The 17,591-nt window shown below is 42.6% G+C and overlaps 1 protein-coding gene across 5 annotated transcripts; it reads right to left on the bottom strand.

Moving 5' to 3' along the window:
* Positions 1 to 750: 750 nt before the first annotated feature.
* LOC120050983 (armadillo repeat-containing protein 1-like) lies at positions 751 to 17,439 on the bottom strand. 5 transcript variants are annotated; one of them, XM_038997544.1, is made up of 7 exons: positions 17,213 to 17,439; positions 16,076 to 16,263; positions 14,365 to 14,456; positions 6,014 to 6,206; positions 5,271 to 5,387; positions 5,080 to 5,154; positions 751 to 3,359 (listed from the first exon to the last, which is right to left on the bottom strand). In XM_038997544.1, the coding sequence occupies exons 2-7, from the start codon at positions 16,214 to 16,216 to the stop codon at positions 3,165 to 3,167; spliced, it is 813 nt and encodes a 270-aa protein (XP_038853472.1). In that variant the 5' UTR covers positions 16,217 to 16,263; positions 17,213 to 17,439; the 3' UTR covers positions 751 to 3,164. The 5 variants fall into 5 exon arrangements, with proteins under 5 accessions (XP_038853472.1, XP_038853468.1, XP_038853471.1 ...); XM_038997540.1 differs by having other exon boundaries at positions 16,055 to 16,263; positions 17,213 to 17,438; XM_038997543.1 differs by having other exon boundaries at positions 16,055 to 16,311; positions 17,213 to 17,438.
* Between the last annotated feature and the right edge of the window lie 152 nt (positions 17,440 to 17,591).

A 17,591-nucleotide genomic window follows, 5' to 3' on the forward strand; every position in this document is an offset into this window, starting at 1 on the left:
TAGATGGACCTGGCTGGGGGAACAGCAGGGGGAGGTGGACCAGGCTGGGGGAACAGCTGGGGGAGGTGGACCAGGCTGTGGTAACAGCAGGGGGATGTCCTATGGCAGTACATTTCTGCACTTGCAAGGAAAATAGATTTGATCATATCTCCTTCTTTCTCTCTGCTACCCTCAGCATTTTGATCTGGAAACACGAGCAGGTTTACAGCTACTATGGCCATGGTAGATGACTGCGTGCCTAGGCCAAAGTATTCTCTTCAAATGAGGATCGTCATCACAGCACACACTCTGCTGACATCACAACCCACACTCTGCTGACATCAAATCAAATTTTATTAGTCAATGCGACGATTACAACGTGTACAGTGAAATGCTTACTTACGAGCTCCTAACCAACAATGCAGTTTAAAAAAAATACTGCATCACAACCCACACTCTGCTGACATCACAACCCACACTCTGCTGACATCACAACACACTACTGACAACAACATTCTACTGACATGACAACACACTGCTGTACTCTACTTCCTTGTACATATAGCCTCGCTGCTGCTCTAACTATACAACCAGGTTATTTTTTTTGTACTTATCTATTTTTTACTTAACACTTATTTTTCTTAACTGCATTGTTGGTTAAGTGCTTGTAAGTAAGCATTTCACCTTAAGGTCTACACTGGTTGTATTCGACGCATGTGACAAATAAAATTTGATTTGACCACACACTGCTGACATCACAACAGACGCAAACAATTGTAATTCTTTTTAATATTTGAATTAGGAATGAACTGTTTTGAGATCTGCAATACATTATATGGCAGATAAACACTGTATATGAGAAGAAGCTACTATTCTGAGGACTTGCTACACGATTCTGTCAGCCATCCTGATGTAGTGGCTATTAAAGGATAGGGTGGGATTAAAAACTAACTGCATATCACATGGGGGATTTAAAGAGAGACAAAATAACGTGTTCAAGTATTTATGATAAACAGTACAAGGGGTATAACATATAATAGAATTAACTCCACGTGGTGCGAATCTTGACTTGATTCTGTGGATGTTAGCAAAAAACGGAAGACTAAGGATTGGGATTAAATATAACACTGATGATTTCTCAACTTCATTATATGACTTGTTGTTGTTGTTGTCGTTGTTGTTGGTAAGCACTACTTTTGAGGGCTGGTGCTAGATAAGAGACACTCACTTTAGTGGATATATGTTATTAGGCTAATTCTTTGAGGACATTTTAAATCATACTATTCGACGAGCCATGTGAGCTGTGAGTATGGCCTCCAGCAGGAGACTATTCATTGTCTGGTCGGCACTTCCTTTACACAATGCATGTCAATCACACTCAAATCAGATGAGATCATGAAGGCAGGATTACAGGCATGAAAGGGCTCTCAAAAGAAAATTAAGTCAATCCAAAACCAGTTCTCTGCAAGAACCTACAGTATCATCATACTTTAAATGTATCGGAAATTGGTCAAAGCCTCTTGATAAAGGGTGTTATCTACATTGAAAAATATATTCCGTGACATTTTTCAACAAAGTAAAATGGAGACGAAGTTGAACTGTCTAACAGAAAAAAAACATGATTTCAGGACTGAGATTAACATAGCTTGGAGACCATTACAAAATGTACATATCCACCCCCCGATGCTGCTTACACCTCTACGGTCTTCCTCTCAGCAGCAATGGTGTGTGTGTGTGTACTTTGTTTTAAGGACACTGCTGGCTAAAGGGGGTAAAACAAATATTAAAGTGGCTGGGCCACAATAGTGAAGATGTTGATGAGCTTTAGGTTGAGATACTTTTCTCCACTACAATGATTTAGGCCTAGTTGACTACTCTCAGACCGCCATATGATAATGCTATATGAAAACCGTGAAGGGGAAAGAACTAAGAAGTAAATTCAGGATGTCAGTCAATACATCACAACAACGATCTGTCTGAACACACCTCTACTGTATTGTTCAACCAAGGGATTCCCAAGTCCTAGGAGACTAACAAGAGGTAACACGTGGACCAATGCAGATGGTTATAGTAGAACAGTAACCATCGCAATTTCCCTTTTCTTTCTGCATCAACAGTCCTCTACGGGGAAGCTAGTGTCATTTGACTGACTGGACCGCAGCCTTCGCTGGGGTCTCGTTTCCTTACAACAGATATGACATCTCCCTGTGAGAGACATGACATGCTAGGGCAAATAAGCTCCGGACGTAGAGGACCGAGATTGCATTATTCACAAGGCTTCAAAGGTTTAGAGCAAAGTTAAAATGGACCACTAATAATAAATAAATTGCAGCAAAGCATCAGAAAGGCACACACAAAGGATTGAGGAAAGGCAACAAGCAAGATCAGCACACACAAAATAATTACAGCATGCTTTAAACAGGCTCCCCACATGAGGGAACCAAAAGTTAATTAGAGATTGGCAAAACACAGAAAAAGGTGAAAAAAAACGTTTTTTAAAATGAGGAAAAGATGAGAACTCAAACTCATGCACAAAAATAACCTATTTCCACAAGCGCAGCGTCATCCAATGCAATCGCTCCAACTCAGAAGACTACGCAACGCCATGCATTCCCACAATGCAATTTGGTTTCAAAGAGATGATGGACCGTCGGGCATCAGAGAAAGCTCATTTTCTAAAGGAAAAGAAGAGAAGCTGATTCTGAAGTCCTCCGTCGATGGCTTGTGAGGTGCATAATGTGTAACGATTGAATGTGTATTTAGTGTGCAGCGCTTTACCTGTGGTACAGTAGCTAGCATGTTCTTAGCTTATTTCCTCTTATATACAAGTTATTCCAGGAACTTTCAATAAATTACCTGCTTTTCCAGAAATCCTGGAAGGAGGCTACCAGTTTTCCTGCTTATTCCCTCCTGATTCCAGGAATCCTCCAACCGGGATATCTGGAAAACCAGGGAATTTATTGAAAGTTCCTGGAATTTTGCAACCCTATTCAGGGTGCGCATGGCAGTCCAGTGCTCCATATAGACACTGAGCAGAGTGGTACTCTGTGTGGCTGCTGAGAGGGACTAGAGAGTAGAAGGGCTGGATGACCGGGGAAGGGGCTAGGCAGGGCTGGTGGGCTAAGGCGACCGACCATCAGTTGGTAGTTTTGGGTTTTGACGATGGGTACTGACACAGGAAGTGGTCACCAGTAGAAGGAGCGGGACAGGAAGTTGGCGGCGGTGCTGAGCCAGCCCACGCCATCTGTGATGGAACCCACACGGGTCACGGCCTTGTCCTGCTCCTGAGACGGGCTTTCCTCCTCAGGGAGGTAGTCTGGGACGTCCACATTGTGTTCCACCACCACCACCTCCGCACCCTCCTGGAATGGAAGCATCAGCTGGGGGAACAGACGGAGGGAGGGAGAGGGTGGGACGTAAGGACGGTGGAAGGGAAGGTGGGACAGACGGAGGGAGGGGGGAGAGAGAGATAGACAACAATTGTTCAGAATCCCTGCCTAGTGGCAAACTGGTTTAATTAAACAAGGCAACAGTAAACATGTCATCCCCCACAAATGATGCAGCCCCCACCCCTTGGGCCAATTAGTGACAACAATTCAAACTAGACTATACTGGTAGTAACAAAATATGTCCCGTTATAGTGCCACCATGTGGTCGATATGAATGTTCTTGCATATGTTGAGTCTTGACAGTTTTTGCAACATGTTTACCAAATTGTCTTACAATATGAATATCTGTGACTGAATTATATGCATTTATGTGCCAGACCACGCCCACGTTAATATTTATTGGTCAATAGTGCCCATGTTGTTTTAGGTACAAGTCTGGAAAATATTGTGTGATGGTAGACCTTTGTCCATAGATGCAACATATCAAGTTTCATGCAGATCAGTCATTCAGTGCCAGAGGACTGGCGTTTTAATTTTTTCCCACAAAATTCTAAAAGGCTAAAATCCATCATGGCAGACCTTATGGGTCCCTGAGGTAAATGTGTTCCTTTGTTAGGAGAGGGACCTATGTACCAAATTTCATGACTTCAGGTCAAACGAGGTGGCGTGACCTTTCAAGGCTGGCATTTGCAATCGCTTGTTATAGCGCCACCATCTTGACAATCTATGTAATTATGTAAATGTGAGATCTCTAAGGCAAGACGCATCATTCACAGAAGTTACGTCAAAATCGGGCCAGTGCTGTCTAAGATATTGCATGTGACGAACATAGACGTAGACAGATCCACAGTCCCATCACCGATTTCATTGTGGGGGACAAAAACAGTGCAGACAAAACAACACCAGGCTCAGGCAATTTCAAGCTATTCTCTACCTCTCCAGTGTCATCTCTGAAACATAAATGAACCAGCTCTGCACCCTGATGGACATAACAGGAACAGCAGCAGGTCAGTGAGGAGCTGTGGCTTGTTGGAGAGGGACATTTCAAGCCATGATTGAGCACCTCAAGGAAGAAAACTCCCCCTAATCTAACTACTTCAGACGGGAGTGGGAGTTCTGTTGCTGGCTCTTCTCCTCTGATGGGGGTTGCAGTTTCCCAAAGATACATGGTGTAGTGCCACACTGCTCCCAGGGCATGCTGGGATTGGTCATGTGACCTGGCGGTGAGTAATCCCCTCAGGTTAGAGAGAGCTGACCAGCTAATGGTGTCACTCCAAATAACCAAGATTCATCTGTGATCAAGCTACCATCCCAAGCACACCAGGATATAAACATATTCCCAGCACACAGCAGCTACAAACGTATGGGTTTGCAAAGAGCTCTACCATGCCTACTCCCATTGGGTGTGGACATTTTGAAAAACAATAAGCCCTAGCCAAAGCTGCAACAGCACAACAATAACCCAATGACTTGCCCTGTCAGGTAAGAAGGCCAGACACAGTGGAGGTTTTTAAATGATGTTTCAAAACCTACCCTTTTAGCCTGAAGATTACTCAATTATTTTACAGTTATTTAGCACAGCCTTGAATAAATTATTTCTAAATTATTTTGTTTTATATTATTAGCTTCTGTTCACCTTCATTTGATTGTTTTACTGTAAAGTGAGTTGTAATTTCATTTGACAGTACTATCCCTCCCTCCCTCCACTTACCTCTCCTCCATCCTCTCCCTTCACCACCTGTGCAGCCTTCATCACCTTGGTGGAGTTGATGGCCGTGCCCAGCGCCTGAGGAACACAAAGATGGATGTTCTTCATCACAGGATCACAAAGTAATCAAAAAAGGGATGTTCATCATCCATTTCCCAGTGCCGTGGAATGACATTGTGGAGAGGGTAACTCACCTCAGCCTTGAGGTCAGAGCGGATCCTGACCACACACCTCTTCACAGCCATCTGGAAGGTGAAGCTGATCACCCCTGGGATCTTCAGCAGGGCCTCCTCACACAGACTTCTACGAGTCTGAGGGATGGAGAGAGACAGGGAAGTTGTGCAGAGGACAAGACCAATTCAGTCTTAAATAAAATGGTCACCCAGAAACCCTGTAAACCTTCACATTCTATTCAGATGAAGGGGTTTAATGTTGCATACATATACAACACGGTAATAGACATGAAATGTCAAAAAAGCTCATCTTCCATTGTCTTGTGGTATGAGTGTTGGTCACTGAGGCTGTCTGTCTGGTGTAATGTGATCAGTGACAGGTGCAGCTCTCCTGTGGTGTGATGTTCAGGTTTAATCTCAACACCCTGCTGTTCAATGGCTGACATTTACAACACTGACCCACATTACTTGACAATGTGTGTTAAGACTGTGTGGTCACATTGACAACAGGGCGACAATATGCCCAACTCAAGGGTTCTTAGAGGTGGTGACTTATCAACTGTGTTAACCTATCACAATAACGAAGAAAGAGATTCTATTTTTTCACCTGTTTTCATCCCAAGGAGACACATTAAAAGGCAAGAAGTCATGAAGCAAGCAGCCAGTTTGGAATGGAGCCTGGGCCGTTGGTCTGGCAAACTGCTCTCCTCAGGTGTGTTATGGGATTGTGTGTGTACAATGTGAGAACACCACCATCCACTCACTGAGTCGTCCAGGCCGTCGATGTGCAGCACCACGGTCTTGGCCCTCTTGTTGGTGGAGCCCAGGAAGAAGTGGGCCTTGCGTCTGCAGGAGGCGGCTTCAGCCTCGGCCTGCTCTGCCTGCTCATTACCAGCCGCCTGCAGAATCTCATAAATCTCAGATGCCAGCAGCTTGGTCTCCCCTGGGGAGGTGCTCCTGAGGGAGGGTTAGGGAGGAGAGGGGTGGGAGGGGGAGAATATAGGGTGGGAGAAAGAGAGGCTAAGTATCAAAAGGTACATTTTTTTCAAATAATTTTGTGGACAGTTGTCTCAGCAAACAAAGGCATACTTGCTGTGTGAGATTTTTCATTTTTCACATGTTATTTCAATAACCTTGACTTTCGTCGTGTCCAAGTCCTCTCTTCAAATCCAGACAAGGGCAAGATGGTACCAATGAATCCAAGTCAATAAGGAAGTGGACGCATAAACAGTAAAGTTTCCATGTCTACTCTTCCCCTCTGTGCAACACGACAACGGTGGTCTCCATTACAGCTGGGTGTCCTCTCCTGTGGTCTAGGCCTGTCCAAGTCTCTCCCAGAGCCCACTGGGCTGAGTGGTTGATATTTCTAGAAGTAGTCTCATTGCCAGACGCACAGTAAGACAGCTGTCCAGCTGCATGGAGGAGGTAGGGTGGGATGGGGGGGTGGTCCCCTACAGAGAGCCAGTGTGACAGGCCTGTCACCACCTAACCTTTCCACTGTATAAATAGCCAGCCTCGTAGGAGGAGAAATGACCACACTACACTCATAAAACGACCATACATTCACTAAGGTCTCCGTCCGTCTCTAAAAGGTTCAATAATAATACTGTTAATGAAAGTATTAGTCTAATGTCATTTAAAAGCTGCAATGTGTCACTTCTTTTTTGTTGTTGACCAAATTCACATGGAAATGTGTGTTATAGATCTGTCACTCATTGAACGCAAGTCTAAGAACCGTTAGATCTGTTCTGTGTGCGGTGTCTATGCTTCCCGTGATAAAGTTCTGTTTTTGAGTCTTTTACTTTGGTTTTGTAAACAAGCTTCAAAACAGATAGAAATACAATGTGTGTGGTTATGGAAAATATATTTCACAGTGGTTTAGACGGTAAAATGATTATCTACACTATACTTGTTTTGTTAAAAACTGAAATTATGCGAACTATTACAAATTTAGCAACCAGGAAATGGCGGAGCAATTTCTACATAGTGCATCTTTAACAGAGAAATGTAGACATAAGTAAATCATCCCTGTCGAATCAGAGAGACTGATAATTTATCAGTAAATCAATATGATTTATAAAGCATACATGAGCTAAGTACATTGTCTCCTTTGTGGAGACAACAGAGCATGGCTAGAGGACAGCAGTATTCCTTGACACAGACATACGTGGTCAGTACTGCCACACTGTGACGGTCCCAGGATGCCCCTGCAGGCTAATACTATATATGTCACCAAGACATCATTCAGCCTATAAAACCAGATAGGACGTCTGTTGTCTGGCATAGTTGAGCTGTGCAAACCAGCCTTCCAATTCTGGCATTCATTCCTTAAAGGTGTCCACATACATACAGTACCCGTCAAAAGTTTGGACACACCTACTCATTCCAGGGTTTGTTTTATTTTTTTGCTATTTCCTGCATAGTGAAGACATCAAAACTATGAAATAACATATAAGGAATAATGTAGTAACCAAAAATGTGTTAACCAAAATATATTTTATACTTGAGAATCTTCAAAGTAGCCACCCTTTGCCTTGATGACAGCTTTGCATACTCTATTGAGTGGTTGATATTTCTAGAAGTAGTCTCATTGCCAGACGCACAGTAAGACAGCTGTCCAGCTGCATGGAGGAGGTAGGGTGGGATGGGGGGGTGGTCCCCTACAGAGAGCCAGTGTGACAGGCCTGTCACCACCTAACCTTTCCACTGTATAAATAGCCAGCCTCGTAGGAGGAGAAATGACCACACTACACTCATAAAACGACCATACATTCACTAAGGTCTCCGTCCGTCTCTAAAAGGTTCAATAATAATACTGTTAATGAAAGTATTAGTCTAATGTCATTTAAAAGCTGCAATGTGTCACTTCTTTTTTGTTGTTGACCAAATTCACATGGAAATGTGTGTTATAGATCTGTCACTCATTGAACGCAAGTCTAAGAACCGTTAGATCTGTTCTGTGTGCGGTGTCTATGCTTCCCGTGATAAAGTTCTGTTTTTGAGTCTTTTACTTTGGTTTTGTAAACAAGCTTCAAAACAGATAGAAATACAATGTGTGTGGTTATGGAAAATATATTTCACAGTGGTTTAGACGGTAAAATGATTATCTACACTATACTTGTTTTGTTAAAAACTGAAATTATGCGAACTATTACAAATTTAGCAACCAGGAAATGGCGGAGCAATTTCTACATAGTGCATCTTTAACAGAGAAATGTAGACATAAGTAAATCATCCCTGTCGAATCAGAGAGACTGATAATTTATCAGTAAATCAATATGATTTATAAAGCATACATGAGCTAAGTACATTGTCTCCTTTGTGGAGACAACAGAGCATGGCTAGAGGACAGCAGTATTCCTTGACACAGACATACGTGGTCAGTACTGCCACACTGTGACGGTCCCAGGATGCCCCTGCAGGCTAATACTATATATGTCACCAAGACATCATTCAGCCTATAAAACCAGATAGGACGTCTGTTGTCTGGCATAGTTGAGCTGTGCAAACCAGCCTTCCAATTCTGGCATTCATTCCTTAAAGGTGTCCACATACATACAGTACCCGTCAAAAGTTTGGACACACCTACTCATTCCAGGGTTTGTTTTATTTTTTTGCTATTTCCTGCATAGTGAAGACATCAAAACTATGAAATAACATATAAGGAATAATGTAGTAACCAAAAATGTGTTAACCAAAATATATTTTATACTTGAGAATCTTCAAAGTAGCCACCCTTTGCCTTGATGACAGCTTTGCATACTCTTGGCATTCTCTCAACCAGCTTCATGAGGTAGTCACATGGAATACATTTCAATGAAAAGGGGTGCCTTGTTAAAAGTTAATTTGTGGACTTGATTTCCTTATTAATGCGTTTGAATCAATCAGTTGTGTTGTGACAAGGTAGAGGTGGTATACAGAAGATAGCCCTATTTGGTAAAAGACCAAGTCCATATTATGGGAAGAACACCTCATATAAGCAACGAGAAACGACAGTCCATCATTACTTTAAGACATGAAGGTCAGTCAATGCGGAAAATGTCAAGAACTTTGAAAGTTTCTTCAAGTGCAGTCGCAAAAACTCATCAAGCCCTATGATGAAACTGGCTCTCATGAGGACCGCCACAGGAATGAAATACCCAGAGTTACCTCTGCTGCAGAGGATAAGTTCATTAGAGTTAACAGCCTCAGAAATTGCAGCCTAAATAAATGCTTCACAGAGTTCAAGTAACAGACACATCTCAACATCAACTGTTCAGAGGAGACTGTGTGAATCAGACCTTCATGGTCGAATTGCTGCAAAGAAACCACTAGTAAAGAACACCAATAAGAAGAAAAGGCCTGCTTGGGCCAAACTCCTGTAGCAACCTGCATTAAAAAAGAAAGACACACAAACTAGATAACAGACGTAGTAATGTGAACAATAAAACAGTGAACCTTGAGAGGGTTACGCCGACAGAAAACTACAGTCAGCTGAGGTCACTGTACAGCCTTACCTATGGATTGTGCACCCATAAAACGGATTATCAGCCTACTCAGACACCCACTGATCATAACTATGTAGAGTTTACCCAAATATTAGCGTCTCAGCTTTATTGCATGACTCTGAAACAAGCCACATTACCTCATCAGTTAACTTACTATGTGCATTGAACGCTCAGAGCTAAATGTGGCTCATTTCACAGTGGTTTCAGAGTCCTTCAGTACGAGTTAAAACTAATATGTATGAAAACTCTACATAGTTGCGTTCTGTGGGTGTCACTGAGTAGGCTGATACCTATGGAGTATGCACCCATGAAATGGGGTAAGGCTGTACACAGTGAACATATGTATGCCCGCAATGCAATTATGCAGTCTAATATATCAGTGGGATTTCAATAGTTTTTCTCTATTTATTGTCAAATTAATATTTGTGTTTAATTAAATTATGTAAAAACATTGCAAACTTGTTTAGCATTATCTCATCCAAATATGGCATGATTCCACCATGTGTTCCATTTGCATCACTTTAAATAAGGGACTTATTTTGAAGGCAACCCACAAATTCCACCAACCCACAGACAGCAGTCGTGCCCTGTAGGTGCTGGGGTATCACCACAGATAGAACAATGAGACAATTTCAATGGATGTAAACTCAGCAACAAAACAGAAACAGCCCTTTTTCAGGACGCTGTCTTTCAAAGATAATTCGTAAAAATCCAAATAACTTCACAGATGTTTATTGCAAAGAGTTTAAACACTGTTTCCCATGCTTGTTCAATGAACCATAAAAAATGAATGAACATGCACCCGTGGAACGGTCGTTAAGCTTACAGACGGTAGGCAATTAAGGTCACAGTTATGAAAACTTAGGACACTAAAGAGGCCTTTCTACGGACTCTGAAAAACACCAAAAGAAAGATGCCCAGGGTCCCTGCGTGAACATGCTTTAGGCATGCTGCAAGGAGGCATGAGGACTGCAGATGTGGCCAGGGAAATAAATTGCAATGTCCGTACTGTGAGACGCCTAAGACAGCACTACAGGGAGACAGGACGGACAGCTGATCATCCTCGCAGACCACGTATAACAACACCTGCACAGGATCGGTGCATCCGAACATCACACCTGCGGGACAGGTACAGGATGGCAACAACAGCCTGAGTTACACCAGGAACGCACAATCCCTCCATCAGTGCTCACCAGACAGGACTGGCAAAAAGTGCTCTTCACTGACGAGTCGCGGTTTTGTCTCACCAGGAGTGATGGTCGGATTCGCGTTTATTCTCGAAGGAATGAGCGTTACACCGAGGCCTGTACTCTGGAGCGGGATCAATTTGGAGGGAGGGTCCGTCATGGTCTGTGGCATCATCGGACTGAGCTTTTGTCATTGCAGGCAATCTCAACGCTGTCCATTACAGGGAGGACATCCTCTTCCCTCATGTGGTACTCTTCCTGCAGGCTCAACCTGACATGACCCACCAGCATGACAATGCCACCAGCCATACTGCTCGTTCTCTGCGTGATTTCCTGCAAGACAGGAATGTCAGTGTTCTGCCATGGCCAGCGAAGAGCCCGGATCTCAATCCCATTGAGCACGTCTGGGACCTGTTGGATCAGAGGGTGAGGGCTAGGGCCATTCCCCCCAGAAAAGTCAGAGGAACTTGCAGGTGCCTTGGTGGAAGAGTGGGGTAATATCTCACAGCAAGAACTGGCAAATCTGGTGCAGTTCATGAGGGAAAGATGCACTGCAGTACGTAATGCAGCTGGTGGCCACACCAGATACTGACGGTTACTTTTGATTTTGACCCCCCCTTTGTTCAGGGACACATTATTCCAGTTCTGTTAGTCACATGTCTGTGGAACTTGTTCAGTTTATGTCTCAGTTGTTGAATCTTATGTTCATAGAAATATTTACACATGTTAAGTTTGCTGAAATAAACGCAGTTGACAGTGAGAGGCCATTTATTTTTTTGATGAGATTAGAAATGTGAAGCATCCACTTGGCGATTCCACTCACTACCAAACATGGCGGGCAGTGGGAGAAGATGGTGCGAAATGGATTTTGGCTGACAGTCTACAAATTTTCGTTGTTGAAAATTTGATCAATACAGTTCTGTCCCGAAAACTAGAATATGCTATGAACAGAGTGGACTAAGGTTTGTAGACTTTACCCGTTGCAAACGTTTTTAAAAATCGCCTTGTTTAGGAGGAGTGCAAAGGCAAATTGAGTTATTGCACCACGAACACACAGAGTAGGCGTTCCTTAACGGAAATATGCAGAGGATGCTAGAACCCTCCAATAGGATCTCGCTAGCTTGGCTCTGCCCCCCTCCTTGCTTGTTCTAATTTGTTACCATTGGTTTAGTTATAAACATCTTTGGTATCACCATGCAGGCATGTGGGTCAAGCGGCAAATGCGCCATAACCAATGAAAACATGTGGTGTGCTGGACAGTAGGGCCTATCTTTATTATTTTACTAGGCAAGTCAGTTAAGAACAAATTCTTATTTTCAATGACGGCCTAGGAACAGTGGGTTAACTGCCTTGTTCAGGGACAGAATGACAGATTTTTACATTGTCAGCTCGGGGATTCGATCTTGCAACCTTCCAGTTATCAATCCAATGCTCTAACCACTGGACTACCTGCCGCTCCCCTGTCTCTCTAGTTGAAAGAGAGCAAACACTTAATTGAATCATCCTGTCAATAGTTCCCACCCCTACTGTTGACCTATCACCGACAAAGGGGTGTAGACTTCGGCAACCAAACATCGACTTGCCTCAAGAAAAAATTGTGGCGCCAACAGCAGAACACCAAAACGAACAAAAATATTATATTTATATTTTTTAATCCAGTTGAATAAACACTCCAAACAGCCTACACGACAGCTTGGAGGCGTCTGCATGGTCCTAAAGCACACCGTTGCCTCATTTTGTATCGCATTCCAATGATAAAACTGGGGGGGACAAAAATGTGATTTCAGAATGTGTGTGGGGGGCGACGGACATGCGACAGGCTTAAGGAATGCTATAGGCATTGGTCTTCTGTGTGAATGGACTAGACAAAGCTCCATTCACAAGCTAAATCTCTGTACCAATAATAATAATAGAGCCTTGGGAGTGGTAACTTGGCTCGACTTTCCCTTCAGTCTTGTGTTCACAGGCTCTCCAGCCATTAATGACCTCCACCCAAAGTCACTGTGTGGAATGGGAGCAGAGGGAGTCGGTGTGACCGCAGGACCCATCTTGATAGGGCCTGTTGCTAGCTGAAGTGACTGGGTCAGTCTCACAGAGAGTTTTGCCCTGGGAGAAGATCATACAGCCTGATACCAGGCCTGCCAACCGCTGGCACACTTCTGAGTGCCAATCATAAACAGCAGTCATTTACCACACACCCTCCAGTTACTCTCACTAGGAGGGGGAGCACACAACAACCCTATCTGGAGCACCACACACCTCGGAGGTCTAGCGACCCCACTGGGTGACCAGAATGTGTAAGCCATATTGATTTAGCAAGGTAACAGAGGGCATTCTTTTTAAACAACTTTTTTTTAGTAGTGATAGGGGGGGGAAATCACAATATTATTTTGGACGATATTACAAATCCATACTTTGACTCTGAGTATCGATTAGTAAAAACAAATATTTGTTTTTGTTGCCGCTAGGTAGCGTTAGCTAATGCTAGTGGGTTGTACCTGCGCCAAATCTGTATTTTTCATGCTATAGCTGGTTCCCCATCTTTTTAAATAGTGAGCCAACATGTTGCTTTCAGCACTTTTCTGTCCATGGCTGATTTTTATTTTTTTAATCATCCTCTCATATCCCTCTGCAGCAGACATATAGTAAGCAATATGTTTGGAACATCCAACTGCAATAAAAATCGCAGTATAAAATCTCAATACATACCGTATCGGTACATAAGTATGGTGATAACATCGTATCGTGAGGTTCCTGGCAATTCCCAGGCCTAGTTTACAGTAAGGGAAAATTAAATGTTTAATGTTTTATGCCTAACTAAAGGGCATTTAATGGACATTAACATGTATTTATTTGAAAAGACAGATGCAGCGATGAAAGTGTAGACTTAGCTGCTTAGCCGATAACTGTCCATGAGAAAAATACCTGGCAACCCTAACATTATTCCGAATTTTTTTTAAACCAGTGGGGATACTGACTAGATCGGGGTGGCAGGTAGCCTAGTGGTTAGTGTTGGACTAGTAACCGGAAGATCAAATCCCCTGACAAGGTAAAAATGTGTTGTTCTGCCCCTGAACAAGGCAGTTAACCCACTGTTCCTAGGCCGTCATTGAAAATAAGTATTTGTTCTTAACCGACTTGCCTAGTTAAATAAGGGTAACATTTTAAAAATTAAAAAAGTGGCAGGTTGCATTAAATCACTAAATGTGCAGAAACAGCGAATTAATTGTTTAGCGGCAGACTAATTCAGAATCAATCAAATTCAACCTGACATGGCAACCTTGGACAACCTTCCTGTCAAGAAAATTTGCAGACAGTCACTGAGGCAATTATTGTCCTCTGAAAACAAGAGAAATATTAGGATCAGGTTTTCAGTGAAAAGTGCAGTGTGTGTGTGCTCATTCCGATACAGTGCAGTGCGGTGACAGGTAGGGGACTTACTTCTGCATGACATTCTGCAGACTCAGCATCATGCCCAGCTCTCCCTTCATCTTCTCTCTGTTGGACCGACATTCTGCAAGGTAGCGCACTGCCTGGAAGGACAAGGGAAGCCATTACAGCTTAAACAAACCTAGGGCTATCACTCTCTCTGGTTGTGTATGTGTGTGTGTGTTAAAACTCAGCCAGGCAAAGATGCATACACACAATCACAGCTGAGCAGCCAACCAGCTACTTCAGCGCAGTGAGAGCCAGTGATGGAAAAAGCACTCAAATTTCATACTGGAGTAGAAGTAAAGATACCTTAATAGAAAACGACTCAAGTAAAAGTGAGTCATCCAGTAAAATACTACTTGAGTAAAAGTCTAAAAGTATTTGGTTTTAAATATAATTAAGTATCAAATGAAAATGGAATTACTAAAATATACTTAAGTATCAAAAGTAAAAGTATAAATAATTTTAAATTCCTTATATTAAGCAAAGGAGATGGCACAATTCTTGTTTATTTATTTACGGATAGCCAGGGGCACACTCAGACATTATTTACAAACACAGTAGGAATGACCAGGGATGTTCTCTTGATAAGTGAGTGAATTGGACCATTTTCCTATAAAAATGAATGAGTACTTTTGGGTGTCCGCAAAAATGTATGGAGTAAAAAGGTATTTTATTTTCTTTAGGAATGTAGAAGTAAAAAATATAAATAGTAAAGTACAGATAGCTGAAAAAGCAACTTAGTAGTACTTTAAAGTATTTTTTCTTAAGTACTTTACACCACTGGTGAGAGCTAGTACTGTGTGTGTGTGTGTGTGTGTGTGTTGCATAACCAATGCAACAAGTACAGGCTTTGAGTGTACACTGTCCAGGTCACCACTAAATAACAACTATTATATAAAGCACTCAGATGTGTGTGTGTATCCTAGGAGATGTGCCCGAGAACACTCTTCTTCAAACACTGACATTGTTTATCATGTAGCTACAAGAAAATACAACTGTAATTTTGTTGCAGTCTCAGATATGGGTGATGCAACCTACCACTTTTTTTTCTGTTGATATTTTTTAGTTTATTTTGCAACTAGTTTTAATTAACATTATTACAGCCTGGCATCAGAGAGCCACACCAGGCACCAGACGACACCAATCCCCTGGTTCCTCTACAGGGTTCTTCTACAACAGGGTTTCCCAAACTCGGTCCTGAGGCCTCTCCTGGGTGCACGTTTTGTTTTTTGCCATAGCACTACACAGCTGATTCAAATAATCAAAGCTTGATGATGAGTTGGTTACTTGAATCACCTGTGTAGTGCTAGGGCAAAAAACAAAACATGCACCCGGGGGTGGGGGGCAGGACCAAGTTAGGTAAACGCTGTTGTAGATGTTGCTGGGTAAATATCAATGTTTCTGCCTGGCACCGACACAGAGGGAGGGATTGCCCTTCGCACCGTCACTCTAACCTAACCTGTCCTGACACCACTGGACGGACGGTTATGAATGACTTACCGCATGCTGCATGGTACACTCAAGATTAGACTGTCCTTCTTCCCTGTTCCAAATTCCTTTTGATAATTGTGTCATAGGAGCAGGCCACATTTCTGCATAATAGGGCCTGGAGTTTTTCCAGGTCATATGTTCAGGAAAAACTTGTGACCTTATGCATAACCAACAAAACGATCAAATGGTGGTGGATGAGCCTTACTAATAATGCGGAGTAGACGACCTGAGGGTTGGGGTGGTCCAGAAAGAGGATGAGCCCCGGTAAGCAGCCATTGTCCTGTACTATGGCTCGTCTGTTGAGGGGGTCAGCTGCAAGATCTCGTAGCTGGTTCACCACAGTCAGCGCATCCAGCTCCCCACTCATGGTGCCTCCTCTCTCAGTGTCGTGCACATCAAACCAGCCTCTTCACACTGTGTACATAATAGGATCAAGTCAGATGTAGCTGTACAGTACCGAACCTATGAATTACAATGACATCCATTTCAGTGACAAGTCTCTAAATGCTTTTATTTTTGGCAAACTGCATGACCAAAACAACCTGCCAATATTAAATGGTAATGATGTATCAACCTGTTCAAATACTGTAATCAGTATGAGCAACATATTGTGATTTGTGAAAAACAATCAGTTTGACAGGTCACTTGAAATGCATTACCATTATTATCTTGGTGTGTAGACCTACCGATATTTCTAGCTATGTCAACTAGCTAACTAACTACAGCAGTTAGCTAACGTTAGTTTCTTTCTTTGGGCACTTGGCTGAAAAATAAAGCGTGGGAGTCCACATTTAAACATGATAACAGAGGTTAAAGCAATGTAGTTAGCTACTGATATGGTATCAGCAGAGTGTTCTGATATATGGCCCTGCCCATTGTGAAGATATATGTGCATAGCAAATAAGGGCGCTGACGTTTTATGGAGGCTAACAAGTTATGGCTGCAACAAAAGGCCCAACTAGCCTAACGTTAATGCCATGGGCCAAAACCAAGTGAATATAGCGTTCTTAATCTTTTTTTCTTGAGAATGCCCGTGGTTTTATTCTGATAAACCAGGCAGCTGCACTCCTCAGTGCACATGGCGTGGCAAGCAAGACCAATAGCTAAAAGCAATAGCTAAAATAGTTAGTTAGCAAGCTAGCTAACAACAACACATAAATCTAGTTATCAGGTTAAGACTGTCAGGATAATTACAGTGAAGGGCCATCCATGTTTATTATCAGAACTGCAAGAGTTGCTAATTAGCTGGCTACTTCACCTTGCTTGTGTAGCATTGTTGTCTACGCAGAACATCTGAAAACACGCCCAGGACAAGCAGGAGCTGGGCTAGAAATCTAGCTAGTTATCGTTAGCATATTATTACCTTTTCTCCAAGTGATCTCCCCCCGTTTGAATTATTTAAAAAACCCAAATACACTGCGGTTGAAAAGAAACTAAGCAGTTGTGAGAAACAGAGACAACTGTTTCAGCCACAACATCGAAATAAAACAGAAGCTTGGGAATTAACTAGATTTCGGCAAAAAGCTAGCTAGCTGGTTAACTGGTACATTTTACGTCCATATTGAATTCATCACGGTCTCAGTTTGAAGACAGCTGATTGGACTGTTCAGTTGTGACCGACAAGGCGAAGAGCCATTCATCGAAGGTTTTACGTTAACAAATTGTCACGACCTTGATCGAATGTAGCGGTATTCAAGAATGTAATGTATTTGACCAAATTATTATACAAAAGACAGTGACAG

This window comes from Salvelinus namaycush, chromosome 7 (assembly GCF_016432855.1).
Source record: "Salvelinus namaycush isolate Seneca chromosome 7, SaNama_1.0, whole genome shotgun sequence".
Classification (NCBI taxonomy): Eukaryota; Metazoa; Chordata; class Actinopteri; order Salmoniformes; family Salmonidae; genus Salvelinus; species Salvelinus namaycush.

Bases quoted from the DNA above. Each gene is read 5' to 3' on its own strand.
- LOC120050983 (XM_038997540.1), bottom strand. From the start codon at position 16,216: ATGAGTGGGGAGCTGGATGCGCTGACTGTGGTGAACCAGCTACGAGAT. The intron at 6,207-14,364 runs GTAAGTCCCCTA...ACCCTCCCTCAG, and splicing joins CTGCAGAATGTCATGCAGAA to GAGCACCTCCCCAGGGGAGA. The intron at 5,388-6,013 runs GTGAGTGGATGG...TCCATCCCTCAG, and splicing joins TCGACGGCCTGGACGACTCA to ACTCGTAGAAGTCTGTGTGA.